Below are 12953 nucleotides of genomic sequence, written 5' to 3' on the forward strand. Positions count from 1 at the left end.
TTTATAAAAAGGGACAACAACATTTCTCATCAAGATATTTAAGGAAAAGATTCTTAGACGAAATTTCGCTTGGCAATATATATATATATATATATATATATATATATATATATATATATATATATATATATATATATATATATATATATATATATATATATATATATATATATATATAAGGTAATTCAAATTGACATTGAGTGGTAAGCAATAAATGATATGTTGTGGTAGCACCAGCTATTAATGTTTCCACTCTTTATATTATATACCTTATGTCAGCCCCGAAGAAGAGGATCACCAATTTAGAACTTACCTATAATTGTGAAAATGGATAATTATTACTCACTTTAAATATCTAAATATACATAATTATTAAGAAAAATTATTAACATGCAAAATTATTAATTAATCAAAGATTATATATGAAAGTTTAGTAATCACATAAAGAAAGTTATGAGATAGAAATCTTTTCTTACCTTCACTATCATTCATCATAATGATATAAGTGCAGTGATAACTTCTCACTAGTCATTCACTGTCATAATATTGCCCAACTCTTTAAATTCACTATTATTCACTCGTGAATTTCTCTCGCTACATTCACAATCATAATTGGTAACCACTTATCTTCACTTTTGTCTTGGTATTGTAATAAACCTGATTAAGTATTAATTATTTAAAACAAAAATTCTGATGTTAAAAATTTTTATTATGCGACAGAATTGTGTAGCTCAAAAGTTTAGACACCCCTTTGGTGTGTAAGAGAGTGAAGCTTAGAAAATGGGGCGTCGAATGCTGACCTCAGTAATTTGTAAAAGTTAAGAGAAACCTTTAAATGTGCTGTTATTATTGTTGTTAAGTAATAATAAAGTGGACAAGAGCAGTGACATAATATTTTTAAATAATTTTGAATTCTTATTTTTTTTAATCAATGAAGAATGTTTAAAGAGAGTAAATATTTTATGCCGTGATATCAAGTTCTAAGGTATATATATATATATATATATATATATATATATATATATATATATATATATATATATATATATATATATATATATATATATATATATATATATATATCTCAGTAAATAAATTATGTTATCTTTTTAAATATTAATTACAAGATAGGTTGATGATTGTAGATTGTGATGATATTCTGAACCACTTGTGAATAATTAAGATTAAGTCATAAATTTTGAGATACTGAGAGAACAGTCTGGACAAGTTGGAGTATAGTTGTTTAATGGACAGGTCCACTTCAGGTCAAGATGGATGAAACCACATGGTGTCTTACTGTGTCTGAAAGTGTAATAACTTAAGACGTAACAGGTTTAGGAAGAATGGTAGTGGTTTATAAACTTTTAAATAAGTAATGTAAAATTATCAAATGGAAAAATATTGCGAAATATTTAACATAACTAAACTGAGTCTGTGTTAATTATCAATAGATGTTAACTAAAATTTTAACCAATAAACGAACACAGTTAGACCGAGAGACATTAACCATACTGGTGGTGTTTTGATACTGAAGACTTCTCAGATCTCTCAATGTTCATATCTCGTGTGTTATAAACCTCATGAGGTAAAATTATGTTAGTTATATACCAGTGATATAATGAGTAGCTACTTGGTAATATAAGTGAAATATATAGTAACATTGAAATATATATGACAAACAATATAATTCTTTAATGATATTATGATATATATATGTGTGATACTCTTTTAGGTATTGTACTGACTTATAAAGTAATTAGATGTAATTTACTTAACAGTGAACATTTGAAAGAAATATGTTTTTAGTAATTTTAAAAAGAATAGTGATATACTTGATATTCCTTAGTGTAATATATTTACTTCTGTGAATTATTTACCCAAATGATTTTTTTGTAAAGCGAACATTAGTGATTGATGTGAATATTTTATGATTTATTTTACCTGGAATAGATTACTGAGATTAGGATATATTTCGAGGGTTTAATTGTAGGCTGTGTATTGTTCAGTGAAGTTCCGTTGTATTTGTACTGTAACCAGTTTGAAGATAATTACTGGATGAGAGAACATTGGATTAGGACTTACGTACAGGCTAAGTTTATGAACATTTATAGTTGTGAATGGAGTGATAGAATTTCACTAGAGAAGTTGTGAATTTATAATAAGTTGGAAAAAGTTTGTGTGTATACTAATGAGGCTCTATCAAGGGCCTTCTATCATTTTTGATGAATAATAGGAAAAATTTGAAAAGTTTCTATCTAATTTTGTGATTATTATACTTTCATATATATTATCTTCGTAATTATTAGTATTGCATGATACTAATTTTGCTTAATAATTAGGTATATTTCAAAATTAAAATTGTGCCTAATTATAAGTGAATTCTTAATTGGTGACCGTTTTTTTTAGACTTACATAAGGTAATATAAAGACTGAAAACATTATTAGCTGGTGCTACCACAATTTACCAATTGCCTACCGCTGATTATCAAGTTGAATTACCTTGTCTGGATAACAAAGAATAAGGTAATATACTCCAATATCTGATAGTGTTAAAACTTTGCAGTATGATTGTTCCATCCAGTGATCCTTCACGTTGATATTCGGATTACCCTTGAGTGCCTCTTTGAACAAGATTGCAGCATACAAATTAAAACCCTATATCAAGGGGTTTACTAATCCTCTCATAATATATGTACTATGTATATATATATTTTTTCCACTGCAGGAACTTTACGCAACCATCTACATAAAAAGAGTCTCACCAGTTCCCTTCAGGTCACTCCGTCATGCACCGCTGAGCTGAGGGAGCCGGAGCGACGCGCCTCAGGCTGATCACTGACACACGCAGAGTCACTTGGAAAAACCTGATATCAGAACCTTAGTGATAATAATATGGTTCTTGACTAATGAGAGAGAGAGAGTCAAACCTGTCTTTATTCTGTGTATGCTTGTATGAATTTTTTCGTAATTCTTATTATTTCAGACACTAACCTTCGTGTTCATGAATAAACCTCCCAACCACCCTCTTACACCTCCCACCCGCCTCACACACCTCCCACCCTCCCTCTCACACCCTCCCACCCTCCCTTTCAAACCCCGACCTTCCCTCTCACTCTTCCCTCCCTTCCTCCCTCCCTCCTTCTCACACCTACCCTCTCACATCCCCCTCCTTCCCTCTCACACCTCCCACCCTCCCTCTCACACTTCCCACCTTCCCTCTCACACCTACCTCCCCCCCTCTCACCCCTCCCTTCTGCCCTCTCACACCTACCTCCCTTCCTCTCACGCCTCCCTCCCTCCCTCTCAAACCTACCCTCCCTCTACACCTCCCACCCCACCCCTAACACCTCTCCCTCCACCTCACACCTCCTCCCCCTCCTTCCCTCTCACACCACTACCCTCCTTCTCACACTTACCTCCCACCTTCTCACACCTCCCTCCCACTCTCTCACATCTCCCGCCCACTCTCTACACCTCCCACCCTCTCATATCTCCCGCCCACTTTTCCACTCCCCCCACATCTTCCCTTTCACATCACTATCTTACCTGGCTCTACACTGTTCTAGCCTGAGGTAGGTAACCTTTCCTAAGTGACCTGGTGGAGTAAGTCATCGCTTTTGATGATAAGTGAAAGAGAAGAGTGACAAGGAGGAAGAGATAGAAAGACAAAGGAATAGAAGGAAGGGTAAAGAAAGAGGAAATGAAAGGGAGAAATTAAAAGAAAGAGAAGAGAAGTGGAGATATGATATACTACTATAGACACACAGACACATACACACACACACACACACACACACACACACACACACACACACACACACACACACACACACACACACACACACACACACACAGAATGAGAGACAAAAGGAGAAAGAAATAGTTTGATAAAGAGTAAGAAGGAAAGACAAATAGATAGGGTTTTGTTATGTTAAGTTTATTTGTATTCGAATAGAAATTTTTTGATACCTTTACTGTATATTATGTAAAACGTTCACATCATACATTATGAATATACTGGTATACAGTGTAGGTGAGTTGGCCACGAGTCCTTATAGACCCCAGGCTAATACTGAGCCTCATCCTAGCCTTATCAGACTTAACCTAACATATCCTAAGCTAATTTAACTTAACCAATCCTAAGAAAACCTAACCTAACCTAACCTGACTTAACAGGTCTTGGTTATGCTGGCCGAAAGGCTGGAAGAATATTATTATTCGTTATTATAGTTTTTTTATACCCTTATCAATTATTTATTTTGGAGTTGTCGTAACATCATTATATTTTCGTAGTAGTAGTAGTAGTGTAGCTATTGGGGGAGGCTGAAGGCCACGTTAAGTAGTAGTAGTAGCAGAAAGATCACTACTTGCACTACCACCGAGACTGGGAAGAATGGGATTGACCAATCCAGAGGAGATTGCTGCCACCGAACATCAAAACTCAGTTAAGCTCACGGCAGCTCTCAGGGACCACATAATAGCTCAGAACGCAACAGGGGAGGTGGATACCAGAGAAGTAAACAAGATTCGAAGGTCCATTACGACAGAACGACAGCACGGTCAAAGTGATAAGTTTCAGCAACTGATGGTGCAAGTACCAGAGAACTTGAAAAAAAAGTGGCTATAGTGCAGGAGGTGGGCGGCTCGAACTGGTTAACTATGTTACCGATAAGGGCAAATGGTTTCAGTCTCGATAAACAAGAATTTACAGATGCCATTGCTCTAAGGTACGGTAGGCCAGTAGAAGGTTTGCCCTCCCAATGCGTGTGTGGCTCTTCCTATGACGTCGATCACGCCATGGTGTGCAAGAAAGGGAGCTTCATATGCATGAGGCATGACGAAGTAAGGGATCTCACAGCAAATATGTTGAAGGAAATCTGCCGTGATGTCAGGGTAGAATCGACCCTCCTTTCATTGGATGATGAGATTTTCCAACATAGGACTTCAAACACATCCAACGAAGCCCGTGTTGACGTCAGTACTCGAGGATTCTGGACACGGGGACAGCGAGCCTTTTTCGACAACAGGATTTTTTATCCCATGGCCGCATTTCACCGTAACTTAGCTATCGATGCTGCACACAGGAGGAACGAGACGACAAGATAAGGGCATACGGGGAGAGAATTCAGAACGTTGATCAAGGCAGCTTCACTCCTCTGGTGTTCACAACCTCTGGTGGGATGGGACCAAGTGCAAGATGCTTCTACGCCAGACTCGCGTAGGTGATATCCGAACAGAAGCAGCAGCCCAGAAGTTATGTTACAGCCTGGATGAGATGTCGACTGTCCTTCTCTCTCCTTCGGTCGGCTTTGCTCTGCCTCAGGGGAACGAGAGCATCGGCCCCAAAGTCGACAACAGTTGCAGATATTGACTATGAGGCTACAGTCACTGAATGCCGCATAGATCTGCGGCTCAACTAACTCAACACAGCTAGGATAGCTACTTATGCATTAGGATATTTAATTTTAAGGTAAAAGATGGTGGTGAAGGTATGGCTATTGGGGGAGGCTGGAGGCCATTATGTTAAAAAAAACTAGAAGTAGTAGTAATCGATAAGGGCAAATGGTTTCAGCCTTAACAAACAAGAATTTACAGATGCCATTGCTCTAAGGTACGGTTGGCCAGTAGATGGTTTGCCCTCCCAATGCGTATGTGGCTCTTCCTATGATGGCGATCACGCCATGGTCTGCAAGAAGGGGGGCTTCATATGCATGAGGCATGACGAGGTAAGGGATCTCACAGCAAATATGTTGAAGGAAATCTGCCGGGACGTCATGGTAGAACCGACCCTCCTTCCATTGGATGGCGAGATCTTCCAACACAGGACTTCAAACACATCTAACGAAGCCCGTGTGGACGTCAGTGCTCGAGGATTCTGGACGCGGGGACAGCGAGCTTTCTTCGACATCAGGATTTTTGATCCCATGGCCGCTTGTCACCGTAACCTAGCTCTCGATGCTGCACATAGGAGGAATGAGAACGACAAGAGAAGGGCATATGGGGAGAGAATTCAAAACGTTGATCAAGGCAGCTTCACTCCTCTAGTGTTCACAACCTCTGGTGGGATGGGCCCAAGTGCAAGATGTTTCTACGCCAGACTCGCGGAGTTGATCTCCGAACAGAAGCAGCAGCCCAGAAGTTATGTTACAGCCTGGATGAGATGTCGACTGTCCTTCTCTCTCCTTCGGTCGGCTTTGCTCTGCCTCAGGGGAACGAGAGCTTCTGCCCCTACTCCGACAACTGCTGCAGATATTGACTATGAGGCTACAGTCACTGAATGCCGCATAGATCTGCGGCTCAACTAATTTAACACAGATAGGATAGCTTCTTATGTATTAGGATATTTAATATTAAGGTAAATAAATGGTGGCGAAGGTGTGGCTATTGGGGGAGGCTGGAGGCCACGTTTAAAAAAAAAAAAAAAAAAAAAAAAAATCGTAGTAGTAGCAGTAATAATTGTAGGAGTAGTAGTAGAGTAGCAGTTGTAACTGTAATAGTAGTCGTAGAAATAATAGTAATCGTAATAGTAGCACTGGTAATCGTAGTTGTAGTAGTTGCTGCCATCGAAATGAATCTCCTAATGGACACCACATCATCATGAACTACATAACCTTCACTGTAGTTATGACACACTATAATCATTATTCAATATCTCTTTACTTCTTCGTAATTGAGAGTTCCGTCGATCTTCATAATTTGACAACTCTGGATCACTTGGGTAAGATATTCCTGACAAACGCCTATCGGAAATGCATTCATATGTTACTAATGTTATGTGAAGGAAAGTATTTTATACACTATATTAACTGAAAGTTTTATTATTTTTTTCATTTAAAACGTCATAACAGGAGTACTATCATAAATCATAGAGTTATGTTTCAGCCTAAAGCTATTGATATTTGTTCGTTAAATTATCCATATATGGGTTGGGGTTGTGGTGCGGGTTGGTAGCTGGGGGCGGGTTGGTAAGCTGGGTACTGTGCCTCGCCTTGGAAGTCGACCTTAGCTACGTAGCCGGAGTCACCATCAACGTAGTAGGTCACTGTCTGTAAGCGACCGTCGGGAAGTTGCACGTAGTAAGAGCCCTGGGTGTTGTAGCCGTCCCGGGTCTCCTGGTGGCCGAAGTCGTTGCCAGCGTAATCGTCCTTCACAGCGTAGTTGAAGTCGTACTGAGCGGGACCCTGGAACAGAAGGCAAAATGCTGCACTATACAAGAACACCCATCATAATAGTGAGGACAAATTTCTAGCAGCCATGTATAACACAAATTGAAGGGCTGATGTTTGGCAAACCTACTACAGCATGACTGATCTACACCCGAGTGTATACTGTAGAGATTAAAGAGAAGGAAAGGGAAGGGAGATGTAAAGGGAGAATAAACGATATTCTAAGTTTGTGTCACAATCCACCCATGTACATATTCAACTTAGTACACACACACACACACACACACGAACACACACACACACACACACACACACACATCACACACAAACACACACACATACGGCATCAGTAGGGGATTAAAAGAGAGCAAGAGAGAAAGCAAGTTCTTACCACCGGCTCGTACACGATGGGGGCAGGTTGACTATACCCCAGGCTTGGTGGAGACTCTGGTCTGGCCACGGCGGCGGCCACAAGGGCAGCGAGGAACAGTACCTAACGCAGATAAATTAATTAATATCCCAGCGTGTACATACATTAACAGGTGTTAAAATTCCGTGTATGTGTTATGTATAATCATTAAAAGCTAATTGATATCAGGCAATTAATTAAAAAAAAACTTTGTCTGACAGAGAGTAGTGATATGTCAAATAAACAATTAGATAAATAGATAGGAAAGTAAACAGACAAATTTATTATTAAAGTGAGTGGAAAGTTTTTTTTTATCCACATAATTTTAAAACAGGTTCTTAAAAAAAATGATGACTGGTGAAAATTATCGTGATATGTGATGGTGCAGCGAGTGAAGGTGACCCAACCCACCAAACCTATTACTCAGTGTCGCCAAGGTTCATAAGATGATGTTTTTCCTCAATACATGACTTAAGAAAAATATGCAGTTACAGTAGAGCCTCAGGGCAATGTCGACACTAGTTAGGAGGTCAAGTTTGTGTATCAGCTTGAGTGAGGAGGAAGTTAAAGGCTTCCTCATATTCCCAGTTCAGAGAAAATCGTATTGTAAGAAGATCTAAGAATTCATATTTCTATAGTATTTTAAGTGAGGCAGTTAAGTTAAGTTACGTTTAGTTTAGTTAAGTTAAGTTATGTTAAGTTGAATTACCTTAAGATAAGGTAAATTAAGTTAAGTTAAGTTAAGTTGTTTAGTTTAGTTAATTAATTTTTTTTTACGGGGATTAAACCACCCGGGCACAGGTCACTGACCTACATCGGGGCCTGGGGGGCGAAAATGTATTAATAGTAATAATTCATAGTAAATAAAATTATAATAAAAAGTAAAATAAAATAATAATGATAACAATAATGATAATAACAACAGTAACAATAATAATAACGAAATACAAAGAAATACCTCCCCCCCCACCAAAAAAAAATCAATAGTGAGAAACGCTTTATGTATATTGTGTTGTCAAGTAAGAGAAACAATCGAAACCCTGCAATTGTGTGTAAATGAGGCAGAAAGTCAGATCAGCAACCTGGGACTTGGTCACAATTTTCGTGATGCCATATGGCAGCAGGGTCTACCATTAGACAACACATTGTGCTTCCAATATCTTCCCAGGCGGTAGTACCTCCCTGTTTGGTGGATAAGCCTACTCCCTACTAGTTTAGTTTAGTTTAGTTTAGTTTAGTTTAGTTTAGCTTAGTTTAGGTTAGTTAAGGAGGGACTCTGGTCTACCAATCTTCTGTTGTAGAAGTGAACTAGTTACATCTTTTAAATATCACCAATTAATGGGAGCATTTTACGTGTTATCTCTTGAGAATTAATGTTTGTGTTGTAGATGATCTCATTAACTTACATGTATTCCCATATTTTGAGTTCAGGAAGAATTTAACCAATAAGTCGGTCATTCCGATACTTTCTCAATTCCCCAATTAAAGGAGATAATTTACTTTTTAAGGTTAATATTTTGTCTTAAAAACTCTAAGAACTATAACTTTTCTATTGTAGTTTAAGCGAGCAGTGATAACTTAAGTTATAAAACTTATTAATGTAGAGGGAATGATGATTACCTTAGAAGCCATGATGGAGGAGGAGGCGAGTGTCGTTTGTGATGTCAAGAAGACACAACAGGTGGCTTATATACCTCCCTTCTCCCTCTCCTCTCTACCTGCCTTCCCCCCTCTCCACTTTTTGTACTCGCCCCCTTGCCCTGTCTTACATCACAGAGATAAAAAAATCTTCATATCACTTCTGGATGATTCTTAGCTTATGTAATCTGGAGCGAAACACTTGGATGACACAGCGAGGTTCGGTGATTATGAACGTCTATATTAATACGTTCTTTATATGATTTATCTCTCTACGTTCTTCAGTAAGTTATATGAACATGGACAACTACCCGTCTATGATTTCTTCTTTCTATACTGTGTGTGTTCTCCTGTAGGCTATGAGTTAGTCTCCCTTTACACTATACCAGCTGCTGACCTTTCTAGACGAAGGTAACACGAATCAAGTAAGTAGGGCGGTCAGTGGTGTCTGTGTCGACGAAGAAAGGGAAGTATGTCTGTAATAAAGGAAATAGAACCATGACAACCTCCAGAGATCCTGTGATGTGAAGGTCAAAGGTTGAAGTCGACCCTCGCTGTGTATTGATGCCCCCCTCGTGTATAGTCTAGATAATGTGTCTACACGTAAATCCACTTTTATTTTTTGGGTACTCGAAATAACTATAGTGCCAGATGTATGTATGTTGGTTGGTTGGTTGGCTGGTTGGTTGGTAGTTTTGTTGGTTGATTGGTTGGTTGGTCGTTTTGTTGGTTGGTTGGTCGTTTTGTTGGTTGGTTGGTTGGTTGGTCGTTTTGTTGGTTGGTTGGTCGTTTTGTTGGTTGGTTGGTCGTTTTGTTGGTTGGTTGGTCGTTTTGTTGGTTGGTGGATGTGTTGTTAATAATGTTTAGTAGATCTCAACGCTTTAACAACTAAATAAGAACATGAAATAGTCATCAACAATAAAAAGACTAAGAAAAGTTATACTGGAACAAAAGACTTTAATAACGTGTGTGTGTGTGTGTGTGTGTGTGTGTGTGTGTGTGTGTGTGTGTGTGTGTGTGTGTGTGTGTGTGTGTGTGTGTGTGTGTGTGTGTGTGTGTGTGTGTGTGTGTGTGTGTGTGTGTGTGTGTGTGTGTGTGTTTATTATATTTCTACAAAGATTTCTGCTATAATTTACAAACACTCATAGATGATATTTAAAGGCCCTGTCAGCTGAAGCACAAAGTTCTAATACAACAACAATCATTTAATGCATTATTATATATTTACGCGGAGGTTCAAAAATATAAAAATATAAATATCATCCTCACTTTAGTTGGGCAAAATATTTGATACTGTATTTAAAATTGAATAAACCTTAAAATTCGTCTGGTAATATAAAGAATTTTCTGCATCACATTCCAAAAGAAAATCTGATAAGCCACCTTAATGTTTTTGTTTTTCTTCTGGACATCTGATATATATTCTGAATACAAAAGTGATATTCAATTCCCACGAGCATGTCAACAACCGGTATAGAGGTTGATGGTGTGCCTTCATTTTTTGTGTAATAGTTCGCTCAGATGGTATTTCCATAAAAAAAATAACAACACATATTGCTTCTTTTTCGAATTGATTTCTTAGTCGAGCAAATTAAATAGTAAATATCAAATTATATTATAAATGCCAGATATTTTAGTTAGTTAAAGATTTAGTGTGGAGGCAGGTGGGCTGGTTGGCTACGGGGAGTTTCACATCTGGTTGTTTTTATTCATTTCGAATGTCGCAACTGGAATGTCTTTTGTTATTATTTCATTACAAGTTAAAAAGAAACTGCACATTCAGTAAATGCCTCATATTTTGTAAAGGTTTATAGAATTAATGAAGAAAAGGGAAATTTCCACACAAGAAATAGGCCATGACTTTAAACTACTTTCACTTCTACGTAAAGTAAAAAAAAAATCGAAAAGTTTTGTTTCCTAACGCGAGTTTTACAACCAGAGTTAGCAAGGAACATACAGATAAATATCACACTTAATTTTTAGTAACTTATGTCTAGTGTACAGTAAGATTTAGTTGAGAGTTTCACACGAGCACAACATACTAGGCAGGTCACCATCAACTACCAAATTCTTGATACTCTTACTTTCTGCTAAATGGCGATGCATATTTTTGTACTTTTCTTATTGATAGTCGTCCACATGTAGGTCATACCTTCTCTCTTACGAAATGCTATTGAATAGGTTAAGTAATTTTAGTTGTGGTAAGTTAAAGAAAATGCAATTATGTTTAAATGCCAAAGCGATATAGTTTTACTCCAACCAAAATTAGAAGATTGACTGTTAATTTTACTTGGCTCAAAAGGTTGGTAATATTGTTAATTAATTGTATAAAGCAGTTTGTTGAAGACTGCCTATATAAAGATTTGTAAGAGATTCCAAATTTTCAGACACCTTTTTTCTTGTAATTAGTAATTCTAGTATTTACTTGTCGTAATGATTCCAGCAACAATTGAACACGTGTCTTCCTCCTTATTACTTGCCATTTATAATTGATTTTTCGATAATGATTTCTGACGTTTTTTCTTTTATTGTAAACGATTTATAAGAGTTAAACTCGCTAATTTCCATGATTATTTTCAGCCAAAAGAATCACCTAACCAAACCTAACCTAACCTAACTTAACCTAACATAATGCAGTTCAACCTAACCTATTGTAAAGTAATCTCACCAAACCTAACCTAATTTACTTAACCAAATCCAGTTCAACCTAACCAAACCCAACCTAACCCAATTTAACCTGATAGATTTACTTTTAGTTTCAAGAAAAAATCCCTCCACCCCCCAAAAATTGAGATTATCTTCAAAACCTCATAATACAAGCTCCTCAGCACGCCAATTAATGCACTACTGTTATTATATGAAAATGACTGGATTAAACAATTTAAATACATATAAATTGGTTTCTTAGTTCAGGTAACATTAATGTGTATAAAGCAACGGGACGCTCGATTGTCAATATCTATAAAAAAAACAAGGGACACCGGTTACACTGTGGCAACTACCGCGGGATCTCACTGCTGTCCATAGCTGGCAAGATTATCGCCCGAGTCCTCCTAAACAGACTTTTTCCTGAGGCAGAGAACTTCCTCCCAGCATCTCAATGTGGCTTTAGACAATCACGTGGCACTACTGACATGATTTTTGCTGCTCGCCAGATACAGGAAAAGTACAGAGAAGAATGTCGTGATTTGTACATGGCTTACTAAGACCTTCGACTCGGTCAACAGGGAAGCCCTCTGGCGTACCCTCATTCGTTTTGGCTGCCCACCAAAATTCATTGCCATTGTGAGGCAAATCCACAATGGCATGAACGGCAGTGTCCTACACAATGGCACCCAGTCTGAGTTCTTCCCCATCCAAACGGGGATAAAACAAGGATGTGGACTGGCACCAACTCTCTTTCTTTTTCTTGGCTGCCTTCCTTACTTATGCCAGTGCCAACTTAGCCGGCGGGGTGGATATCCAGTACCGGATGAAGGGACTTTTCAGCATAAAACGATTCCAGGCTGGAACGAAGGTGTCGGACGCTTCCATTACTGAACTTCAGTATGTAGACGACCTCACCCTCGTCGCTCACACTGAATGCGACCTACAAGAGATCCTGAACACCTATGCAGATGCGTATACACACTTCTGCCTTGAGGTGAATGTACGTAAGACTCAGATTCTCTTTCAGCCTGCCCCTGGTTCAACCACGCCTCCAATATCCATCCAGCTTAATGGTACTACCCTCTCTAATG

At 38.1% G+C, this 12953-nt stretch overlaps 1 protein-coding gene across 1 annotated transcript; it reads right to left on the bottom strand.

The window, feature by feature from the left end:
* Positions 1–6802: 6802 nt before the first annotated feature.
* Positions 6803–9281, bottom strand: LOC121877771 (cuticle protein 8-like). Its single transcript, XM_042383631.1, has 3 exons — positions 9196–9281; positions 7558–7659; positions 6803–7181 (listed from the first exon to the last, which is right to left on the bottom strand). The coding sequence occupies exons 1-3, from the start codon at positions 9205–9207 to the stop codon at positions 6912–6914; spliced, it is 384 nt and encodes a 127-aa protein (XP_042239565.1). The 5' UTR covers positions 9208–9281; the 3' UTR covers positions 6803–6911.
* Between the last annotated feature and the right edge of the window lie 3672 nt (positions 9282–12953).

Source organism: Homarus americanus, unplaced genomic scaffold (assembly GCF_018991925.1).
Source record: "Homarus americanus isolate GMGI-L3 unplaced genomic scaffold, GMGI_Hamer_2.0 scaffold24523, whole genome shotgun sequence".
NCBI classification, from domain to species: domain Eukaryota; kingdom Metazoa; phylum Arthropoda; class Malacostraca; order Decapoda; family Nephropidae; genus Homarus; species Homarus americanus.